The sequence below is a fragment of the Benincasa hispida genome, chromosome 2 (genome assembly GCF_009727055.1).
Source record: "Benincasa hispida cultivar B227 chromosome 2, ASM972705v1, whole genome shotgun sequence".
Lineage (NCBI taxonomy): Eukaryota > Viridiplantae > Streptophyta > Magnoliopsida > Cucurbitales > Cucurbitaceae > Benincasa > Benincasa hispida.
The window spans coordinates 47,693,718-47,705,188 of NC_052350.1; the positions used below are offsets into that span (position 1 = coordinate 47,693,718).

Below are 11,471 nucleotides of genomic sequence, written 5' to 3' on the forward strand. Positions count from 1 at the left end.
TTCTCCTTTGCTAAGCGCCATTGTAATGCCGTGACTCACGAACTTGCCTCTCATGTTCGACGACATTGTTCTTTATTAATTTAGCTTGAAGATAATCTCCCATGAGCAGATTCCTTGTTAGCTGTTGATTCTTGCTCTTTGTTAAAGGTTATTTTTTATTATTATTTATTTATTTTTACTTGGTATTCTAAAAAAGAAAAATATATCTAATAGTCAATAATCTTTTAATTTTGACTTAACTATCTAGATTCGAAAATAAAAACCCATTTGAAGGTTTACGTACAGAGGATTCGCGAGGAAGAAGGAAAAATGGCGGAGGTTTTAGCCGGAGTATCTCAGGCGTCTTTAGTTTTCCGGCCACGAGTCAGTGGAGCTCTCAGGAGCAACAAATTTTCCGTTAGACGCCTTCAATTTCAATCTACAATCGGTAGAGGTAAGCAATTTCGAGTTTTTACAGCATCATCGTAGAATTGGGCTTTTTCTGTTTATCCTTTTTGGATCGGAATCTAGTTTTAATGCTGTTTATTCCGAATTCCTTCCATAATCGAAGAGTTACACATTCTATATTTCACGTTTTCTATAGGAATTTCCTTTGATTGTAAGAGAGTAGTATCTGCTATCCGTGCGACCGATTCCAAAAATGAAGACATTGACATTTATCCAGACACTACTGTTGGTGACTCTTCCGATAAAGGGATTGGAGGAGGTGGTAGCGGCGGAGGTAAAGGTGGTAGAGGCGATAATGATGGTAATAGCGGGGAGGAAGAGGAATCTAACGCCAATAGCCGGAAGAATGCTTTGTCAATGTCGCAGAAATTAACTCTTGGATATGCTGCACTAGTAGGAGGTCCTTAACGAAGACTTCAATTCTTAGTTTATGTGAAATGTAATTGTAATTATTTTTTTTATTGCAATATTGACTCAATCCCTTCTTTTATCACTTGGCAGTTGGTGGCTTAATGGGATATCTGAAAGGTGGTAGCCAAAAGTCACTATTGGCAGGGGGAGTCTCAGCCTCACTGTTACTTGTTGTCTTTAAACTACTCCCCAGCAACCCTGTTCTTGCATCATCCTTGGGTCTTGGTAAGGAATCGGCTGTATATCTTTCAACTAGGCTTTGCTTGATAACCATTTGGTTTTTTAAAATTAAGCTTATGAATACTGTTTTACCTATGAGATCCTTTGTTTTATTCTCTACTTTTTAGCCGTGTTTTCAAAATCCATGACAAGTTTTGAAAACTAAAAGTGGTAACCATTTGGTTTTTGAGTTTTGGTCTTTTAAAATTGTGTTTGTTTTCTCTCAATTTCTTATAATGGTTTTCATCTTTTCTAAGTGAGAGTTGAAATCTTAACCAATTTCAAAAATTAAAAACTGGGTTTTAAAAACTATTTCACAATTGACTTGGTTTTTGAAAACATTGGTAGAAAGTAAATAACAAAGTAAAGAAACATAGAGGTGGATGGGAGCGTTTATATAAATTTTCAAAAACCAAAAACCAGAAACAAAATGATTTTCAAACGGGGTCTTAGAAATTTGTTTTATTTTTGAAATTTGTCCAAAAATTCAAATGTTAGATGAAGAATAATGTAAACAAATTGTGAGAAAAGAAAAACAAATTTTAAAAACCAAAAGCCAAATGATTATCAAAGGACTTTAATTACTTTAATTATCATAGGTTTCCCTTAATCACGTTGCTGAATTGTTATTAACTCTAAATGTTATTTACATGATACATGCTGTCCTATTTGGAACTTCAAGTTTTTGAATCCTGATTAGGAACAATGAGTTTATACACTTCGTTTTGGGATGTATACGCTATTTCTAGCTATGAAATAACAAGTTCTCCCCTCTTCTTTAGCTTAGATTTGGTTTAGTGGAAAGGAACAATCTCAAGTGTGTCTATAGTTAAGTTTTCTACTTAGAAGTAGATCGGTTGCTAGGTTTTCAAGGGAAATGATGACCTTACTTATGGAAATACTATTTAGTGTCTAGGTCAATAAGTATAGAGATTAGTTATATAGATTTGCTAGAGTTTTCCGAGTGTTAGTCGTGGGATTTGTTAGTGGCAGTGACAGTTGAATGAAAGCAAATGCAATGGTGAGTGAAACATGAGGAGAATATTGAGTTCTGTATTAATCTTCCCTTAGGTTGTGGTCCAGTTTTCTTGAGTCACCTCTGATTGCATTGACATTTTGTATTTTCTTATTATCGTCATTCTATACAATACCTGGTTCCTTGCAAACTAGGGATTCAGAATTTAGAAAAGAATTATTGGAAACTCAAATTACACAAGAGGATATGATAGTGTTTTCTTTTGGCATCAATTTGTTGGCGAGCAGGATTGGAACCAGGTCTGATGTAATCAAAGCTGGATATGGGAGAGTTGTGTTGGAAATTTAATTCTTTTCCAAATTTTCTCCACTAAAAAGCCTCATATTACTCACCAACTTCTTTTTGTAAGTCTTGGATGTGGATCTATATGATGGATATATGGTCCAAGCTATTCCTAAATTCTGAGATTTTGAGTGTATATTTGATGGTGGTTGTGTTCATAGTTCACCCTTCTTATCTACAGCTTTTATGGGAAAAGTTATGCCGTTGGGGTTTTTTTGTTGAGGAAATTCAGTTGCTTGGCTCTCGCATTAGTAATGGTACCAATCAAAAAGAAAACACAAGTATCACAAAGAGAAAGAAATATATTGCAATATATTGAAAAATTACAATATCAATAGCCTTTTGAGAGGACCATTTATCTCTCCCTAGAGTCCCACAATTGGACAATCCACCAAAATGATCCCTCTCTTCCTTATGTCCCAAATTCCCTTATTTATAACCAAGTTACCCCGCAACAAGGCGCTGTTGGCCAACTGGTTGTTGCAGTTTCATCTAGAGTTGCGTTCCTTGTGGAAGAAAATATAATGAATAAATTTGGGCCATCCCACTTTTAAGTGGAGCTCAAGTCAAAGACACATCCAGAAACCCTTGGAAAGTATTGCTAAGAAGTTTCCGTTCTATTCTTTTGTTTTTTGTAGCTCGGTTGGGGATGGGAGAGACATTTTTCTGGGAGGATAGGTGGTTGGGGAATAGGCTCCTCTACTTTTTATTCCCTTTGTTATTTCATTTGTCCTTAATGAAAAATAGTTTGGTGGTGGTTGTTTTGGTTTAGTCCACATCCCTTTCCTTCATTAGGGTCCAGTTGAGCTTCGTTGGATATGGAAACATTGGATATTATTGATCTTCTATCCATGCTTATGGAAGTTTCTTTGTTGCCCAGGGATAAATGTTATTCGTATTTGAAATCCTAGTTCTTCTTTGTTTTTTTTTTTTTTTAACTAATCCCTCTCCCTTGAGTAATTTGATTTTTGTTTTGTTGTGGAAGGTGAAAATTTTCAAGAAAGTTCAAGTTTTTTGTTTGACAAGTTCTCCACAAAATAATCAACACATCGAATAAGGTTTTGAGGAGGGTTCCCAACTCGATGGGTCCATTGTGTAGCATCTTGGGTAAGAGAAAGACGGAGGTTGTGTAGCATCTAGGGTAATAGAACGATGGAAGATGTGACTTTGCTTATTCATTTTGGAGTTGGTTTTTGGATAAGTTTATGCGCACCTCAACTAATCTCACGGGACAACCCGCCTGACCCTACAACATTTGGCTGTCAAAAAACCTATAGGATATTAAATCCTAGGTTGGTAGCCACCATAGATTGAACTCATGATCCCTTAGCCCTTTGGTCTTTTTTGGATGTTCCCCCACTACCACTAGGCCAACCCATGATGGTTGTATGCTTGGCTAGGCATAGAGGTTGCAAAAGAGATGGTAGAGGAGTTCTTGCTCCATCCTTTTTGTGAGAAAGGAAGATTTTGTGGCAAGTTGGGGTGTGTGCTATTATTTGGGGCTCTAGAAAGGAAGAAACAATAGAATTTTAGAGGGTTTGAGAAGTCTCCGCTTTAGGTTAGGTCTTGTATTTGGTTCCACGTATCTCTGTGAGAGTATGATATACATACATGTGTGTGTATATATATTTTTTCGATTATTCACTTGGTCTTATCTTGTTAGATTGGAGCCTGTGCTTTAGGTTGTCTCCCTTCCATTAATTCTTTCATTTTTTCTGAATGAACGTTTGGTTATTCATTAGAAAAACCAAGTTACCCCTAACTAGTTACTACTCTACCCCTACTAATATTCTACTAGAATGAATAACCAAGTTACCCCTAACTAGTTACTACTCTACCCCTACTAATATTCTACTAGTATTCCTCGACGTATCCTTTATTAGTAAGTAGTAGTCTCAGATAACCCTATTTGTAGTTTGCTTGTAAAGGCAACATAAGGAAGCTACAAACACCGTACATTGCGCTGAGATGACCTTCCATATCCAAAACCAAAATCAGCCTTGATAAGGAAGGGGATGGGCCAAAGTTGCGGTTCTTTCTATTAGAATCACAGTCCTACGTTCATCATTTTGAGGACAAGGTGATACTCGACTAATAAATAGTGTAGGTATCTAGGGTAGTTGGTTCCATAACTAATATGGGTAGCTGGGCCTGGAGTTTCCTTCAGTGTTAGTTGTGGGACTCGATAGTGGTTTGTGGTTAAACTAGGGAATTGGATGGCGAGTGAGATGCAAGGTGAATATTGAGAGTCTTGTAATGAGCTTGGCCCAAGGGGAGACTTTCAGATTTCTCTAGTTTTTTGCAGTTATCCCATTTGCTCTGCTTTTCAGCTTTTAGCTATTTTGTTGGATTTTGGATGGTTTCGATCCAGGATCAAAGATGAAACTTTCTAAAATGTAGTTTATGCAAGTAATGCTTAGTTTCATTCCAATGCATCCTCTTGCACACTATTAGATTAAAATAATTTTACATAAGGTCATTGTTTTAAGATGTCCCAAAAATATCATGGAAATAAGACTAAACTAGGGAGAAAAATAAACGTTCCAGTGGAGAAAAAGAAGTGGCAGTTAAATTAACCTCCTCATTTCATCAGACATAAGCTTGATTCTGTTCTTAATCTACAGGCCTTTCTGCTTCACTATTGGTAGTAATGGGATCTCGTTTCAAGAACTCGGGGAAGATATTTCCAGCCGGTATCGTATCTCTCGTGTCACTTGTAATGACTGGAGGTTACATGCATGGAATTTTACGTAGCTCGCATTGAATGTAATACATTGGAGTTCGAAAAATAAACCTTCGGTTAAGTTCGGTTCCTTTCACTCCTAATGTTTGAAAAAAAACTGGTGGCGGCTTCCTCGAGCCATGCCTTGTGATAGCATAAGCTGTAATCGGCGGATGTGCTTGTTTTTGTATAACCTCTTTTTGTCTTTTGATCGGAGTTTTAGGTCTGTGAAATTGATTTTGATGTACCTTCAACTTTGTTCTTCAGGTATCTTTATTTAGCCATATGAACAAGAGTGTAGATTATTAGACCTTTGAATGTTCAAAGGTTTAAGGAACCAGAGTTCTTGTTCTTGTGCATCCCTTTTAAGAAGATTTTCCTTTTTAGTGGATGATGGTGCTTTTGGAGGTTTGATTTTTACGGATTTTGGAAATTATAAATATTATTTATATCTCTTATAGGTTTCTTTATTTTGTTATTTACTTTTTACAAATGTTTTCAAAATAATTATTTCATCTTTAATTTTTGTATTTATGGTGTTTAATTTTCATCTCGTTAAAAAAACACTTGAAGTTCGTTAAAGTCTAAAAATAAAAATCACTTTTTGAATACTATTATTATTATTTTTTTTTTTTTTTGTAAGTTTTCAAAATTTCACTTGGCTTTTTGAAAATACGATGAAAGTAGTATCTATAAGTTTAATTTTTAAATTAAAGAATAAAAAATACAATTGTTGTCTTTAAAACTTGTTTTTTTTTTTTTTTCAAATTTGTCAAAAAAAAATTTAATATTTTTATAAGAAGTATGTAAAATTATGTGGCTTTTGTATCTTTTGAAATGAGAGGGAGATAGTAAAATATGGCATTTTTGTTCTCTTCTTTTTTTAGTTCATTTATTAACTTAAATTTCAAACTTTTATAAGTATATCGGTTTATACTATTCGTTACATTCTATTTATTTCCATCATATGAGACTTATGAATGTATTAGTTAGATCCTTAAACTTTTATAAATCAATTCATTTAAATACTTAGTTAGAATGAATTTCCTTTGAGAATTGTCTCATTCTGAAGAGGCATAAATTTACACACTAAACAAAATTCAAGGTCTAAATTGATACAAATATTAATTTTAGGTGTCAATTGATACCTTATAATTCAAGATTGTGATTAAATACTCCCAAAAATTTAAATTAAAAAGTACAAATATAAATAATTTTTATTTATAAAAGGTTAAGAGATTATGAGTTCAATTCATGATGGTTACTTATTTAGAATACGATTTTTTTGACATCTAAATGTTGTTGGATGGTTGTCTCAGGAGATTAGATATAAAAAAAATAATACTTAACAAAACAGTACTTAACTAATAAGAATGAGGAGGAAAATCACATTTGAACAAAAATGAAAAAAGGAAAATAAAATTAAAAAATAAGAAAAAATAAGAAGAAAAAGAAAAACCCCTTGCTATCAAAGATTTAATGATTTGATTATTTATTTAGAATAATTGTTAATTTGGACAAGACATCGAAAAAAGTTGCAGTGCGACTTCTCAAGGCGATCCGCTATCTTTCTGAGCTCAGAGGTCGGAGGATCACCACACTCCGCCGGACATGACGGTGGTTCCTCACCGTCAAAATTGATCGAAAGCATCAATTAAACAATCTGAGAATCGAGTAATCGGAGGATAAATCGGCGGAGATCACAAAAAATGTCGGTGGAGCCTCCTCCTTTCCAAGAAGCAGCCCGTTGCGAAGTCTGCAAATGCAGTTTCAACACCTTCCGGCGACGGGTACCAAATTCAGTTTCCCCTATAATATAATCGACATCGTTCAGATGGTTCAGATTGAGCTACTGCATACATAATCGATTTCGATTCTGTTTTGACTTATAAGCTGAGATTAAAATTGTTCTGCGTTTTTCTTGAATCTTTGCTTGCAGCATCATTGCCGATGCTGTGGAAGGACGTTGTGCCACGAGCATTCTTCTTTTCAAATGGTTACATTCTTTTCTCTTCCTCGTTGATGGCTTGGTTCAATGGGGAATTTATTGTGATCTGATTGGTGTATGTATGTTCTTGTTTGTTCAAAATTCAGGCCTTGCCGCAGTTCGGGATTCATTTCTCTGTTAGAGTTTGTGCCGACTGTTTTAATAACTCCTCTCAGTAAGTCACGTTTAAATTTAATCATACGCTTTATCACATTTTCCTTTCCTTGAGAGCTCAATCAGAAGCTGGTTTTGGAAATGAAGCTTATGCGGAGTCTTTTGAGATGATCTTTGGCCATACAAGAAAAGATTGAAACTGAAATGCGAAGATGCAATACGATATTATCTTCAATGCAAGTTTAACCGTCTTTTGCAGCTTCTTGAACTTGAAATTTCTAGTTATTAGTTTAAAGTTCTATATTACTTTTCCGATAAAGATACTTGAAATTAGAAGATTAGAAACTTAAATATCCTAACTGGAACCAGGCGTTCTTGTATCAAGGACTTTGGTTGTACGAGAATCCAAAATTTTTGAATTTTAGAACTTGTTAATAGATATTCAGGACAAGTTAGAATCTGTGGTCCTTGTTCCTGTTGAAGATGGGGCCTACGTCAATGCATGTTGTTCATGAAGTTTGCACGTTTATTATATTCCATTTCTTATTTTTTTAGCTTTCATGTGAAGGAACCATTGAAATTTTAGTGGGTTTCCAATTTCATCAACAATGAAATTTTTTTACTCCTGTATGAATCAGTGTGCTTGAAATCAACATCCTAAACACATTATTTGTAGCACTCTTTAAAGGTTCAAAGTAGTTCAAAACCACCAATGATGAGGTAGTTGGATATTGGTGGGTGATATGAAGGTTGTTGCTCGTGGGATGAAGCATAGAAGTTCTTAGAACAGCCACCAACTCATTCCTCTTGGATTTAGTTATAAAAAATTGTCTACAGATTTTGGAAGTCCTTGCCTTCCCTGGTTTCCTCCTAATACTTGCTCTCATCTCAGAGGCCTCCTTTAAGCTATCAATTTTAGGAAGTTATTGAACCTAATATTTAGTACCTAGGCCATTTATGATTACAATTTACATGCATAGAATTCAGATTTTTGGAAAAAAGAGAATATAATATTTAAACTTCAATATAAAAGTTATCTTCCTCGTATAAAAAAATCTAGTGTCCTTAATTTATTGAGTCTGCGGTATTATAGATCTAGAGACGACGTTCAACCGCCATTGTTAGCCGTAGTTGATCAAGTAGCAGATACAGTTTCCCAATTAAGCCTTGATCAGGATGTAAATTCCGAGTCTAAACCAGCTGTGGAGCATCAACCTGCCTTGGGCATTCCAGATTGCAAGTGTGGAATGCCATTATGCATTTGTGAAACTCCAGTCCAATCTATGGAAACAGAAGCAGTTCCTTCGCAGGTTTTAATATTTAGTTATTTTTAGTGTTCCTCATGTATCAGCCCTCCCCCTAATGAAACTTGATTGTTCTTGTGGCAGAGGAAAACAGCTTCCACCTCTACTCAGTACAATTCAAAACCAAAGAAAACTGACTCCAATCTGAGGAATAGAGGATCTACCTCCAACAGCAAGCTTAGGTATGTTATCTGGAGTTTGTTTTATTCTATTAGGATTGAGTCTGTCTTCTCATTGCTAAAATTCCTACGTATATATTAGGTATTTAATTACCCTCTTTTTATCACCATTCGTATTATTGATTTTGGAGGATAAGGCCAATTTTAATCTGAAGTTGTAATTTATATCATTAAACAGAAATCTTGCAGATGAATCGAGGATTAATTATGAAGCAAGTGGCGAGGTATATAGTCTGTATCATCTTAATATTCCTTTGGTGTCTGTCAAAGGAGTTTAAGTTCTGCTTCATCTTTAGAATTTACGTTCTTGCAGGGGTTAAGGGAAGCAATCAAGAACGGTGACACCATTGCTGTCAAAAAACTTTTGAGCGAGGTATTAAATGCCTTTATAAAAATTAAAATATGAAATGGAATTATTTACTCTTCTCGTTTTGGCAGGGTGTAGATGCAAATTATCATGACAAACAAGGATTGTCTTTGCTGCATGTGGTATGAAATCCCTTTCTCCCCCCCACCCAGCAGAACATGTCATTCATTTCGGTTTAGAGATATCATATTAAGATTAATATTAATTTGGATGTAGGCGGCAGTCTTTAATCAGACTGATATTGTTTTTGCCCTCATTGAAAGCGGGGCTAGCCTGGACTACAAAAATGCTCAAGGTAACTTATCAATATTTCTCAAAAAAGAAAAGAAAAGAAAAAAGGTTGCTGGATCTTGATATAGTATCGAATATAAACTGTCATAACATTTATATCCAATCATACTTCAGGTGGGGCTTTGAGAATTAGGAGTGTTTAAAAAAACTGTCTTGAGAACAGTTTTGTTTTTAGAGTTTTAGTTTTATTTTATTTTATTTATAATTTCTATAATTTTATAATTTTGTACATCGAAATCAAAGATAAAAAATATGTGGTTTTACCAGAATACACGTTCCAATTTTTTAAAAGTAATATCTCATATATTAGAACACACTTCTATAAAAGTTTAGCTATCAATTATTGAAATGTATCTCTTAAAACAATTTCATACTAAAAAACAAACTGTTCTGAGAAAAGAATTTCAAACAACCCTTGGTTACCATCCCCATTATCTTTCTTCAAGGTAGGCGATTAGAAACCAAAGAAAAAGAATAAATATAGCTAGTTTCTGTGTGATTGCACTTAATACAGTGAGTATAATATTCTGGTGGTGTGTGAAAGCCGTAAAAGTATGGTTATAGGCAGTTCTCTCTAGAAATTAAACATCCTAACTCAAGGTTAAAAAGTTTTATATCACTAAAATATTCTTCATTCACCATCTAAATAAAAATTCCTCTGGCTGATGATTGTAACTGAGTTAAAGCATGGATGTACCTCTACTTAAGATCGTAGATTAGGCAAGAAGTTTGCAAGAGTTTTGAATTTAGAGGCATGTGAAATATTGTGGGAACTTCCATATGTTCGCAATAATCTTTTTTCTTTTGGAAATTAAGCTTATAAATACTACTTGAGTTTCTTTCTTTTGTTATCTACTTTCTAACACGTAAATTATTTGATGATTACTTAAGAGAAAAGCTGTGATATTGCATAACGATTCATTTTGTGACTGCCACAGGAGAGACGCCATTGGATTGTGCTCCGGCTTCTTTGCAATATAAGATACGAGAGAAGATGGAAGGATAATGAACAAGGAGGAAGCAACAACCCGCATAACCAGGGAGATGACTTCCCATATTTTTCCAGTAAATACTTCAATAATCTCTTCACCAGCGGCTTTACTTTCTCTTTTTAATTTTTTTCTTTTTATTACTTTTAAGCAATTATAGACCATAAATCTTCAAATTAATTTATCCTTTTAGATTTTCTCTGTAGTGAGTGCTGTTTTAATTTGAATGGTATTTGTTATGTACTTTAGAGGCTGTTTGGGAGTTCAGTTGAAAAATGGTATCTTCTTTCTGAAACTAAATAGGTAGAAAGATATTTGGATCTACTGAGTTACAATGTTTAATCTGCGAGGTTTTTTTTTTTTTTTTTTTTTTTTTTTTTTTTTTTTTTTGTTAATGAGTTGGTTAGTGGATATCGAAGGTCTTCTTCTTCATCGAAAAGGTCTAGTCCACTGTAATTGAGTTGGACGCTGTTCCCTCATTCCATGTGAAGGTGGGACCATAATTCTTTGGCTCATTCCCTTGCATGGAGGCCATTCATATTTCTCCTTATTTAGAGTGGTTTGTTTTTTTGATTGTCTATTGATGTAATCTTTTAGCTTGAGTGTGGTTTTATTTCTAAAAAGGGGAAAAAAAGAGAATATCCATTTATATTCCTAAATATTAAAGTTGTATCAATTTAAATCTGAACTAGTAATTGTATTAATTTAAACTTAATTTTTTCTTTGTAAATGTGTCAATTTACATCATCTTTTATGTTTGTTAGGTAAAACCTCATGTAGAACTTTTAATTATGTTAATCAAACTCCTAAACTTTCATAAATAAATTAATTTAGACTTTTAGTCATAATTGTTCACACAAGATTTCGATGAAATTTAATTTGTGGAATTTTGTATTCCTTTCAGTATAGTAGAGTAGATATAATCTCTAATGTTTGATCCTTTGATGTCCTCTCTAATACAAGGGATAAAGTTTAAAATCTCTAAATCTTCCATCTTCAATCTTCAAGAAGTTGTTTTGAACTTCAATCTTCTGGAATTCAAGAAAGTTTTAATCTTCCAAATCTTCAATCTTTAGGTGACAATCTCGAGATTAATCAAAACTTCAAAATCTTCAGAGTTTCA

At 34.0% G+C, this 11,471-nt stretch overlaps 2 protein-coding genes across 2 annotated transcripts; both read left to right on the top strand.

The window, feature by feature from the left end:
* Positions 1-249: 249 nt before the first annotated feature.
* Positions 250-5,508, top strand: LOC120072309 (protein FATTY ACID EXPORT 2, chloroplastic-like). Its single transcript, XM_039024764.1, has 4 exons — positions 250-433; positions 584-847; positions 949-1,083; positions 5,020-5,508. The coding sequence occupies exons 1-4, from the start codon at positions 310-312 to the stop codon at positions 5,157-5,159; spliced, it is 663 nt and encodes a 220-aa protein (XP_038880692.1). The 5' UTR covers positions 250-309; the 3' UTR covers positions 5,160-5,508.
* Positions 5,509-6,581: 1,073 nt separating this feature from the next.
* LOC120070689 (vacuolar protein sorting-associated protein 27) lies at positions 6,582-10,672 on the top strand. The gene is made up of 10 exons (XM_039022533.1): positions 6,582-6,907; positions 7,057-7,113; positions 7,212-7,279; positions 8,312-8,528; positions 8,607-8,704; positions 8,880-8,925; positions 9,015-9,074; positions 9,140-9,190; positions 9,285-9,363; positions 10,298-10,672. Exons 1-10 carry the CDS (start codon positions 6,827-6,829, stop codon positions 10,363-10,365), a joined length of 825 nt encoding a protein of 274 aa, XP_038878461.1. The 5' UTR covers positions 6,582-6,826; the 3' UTR covers positions 10,366-10,672.
* The last annotated feature ends 799 nt before the right edge of the window (positions 10,673-11,471 follow it).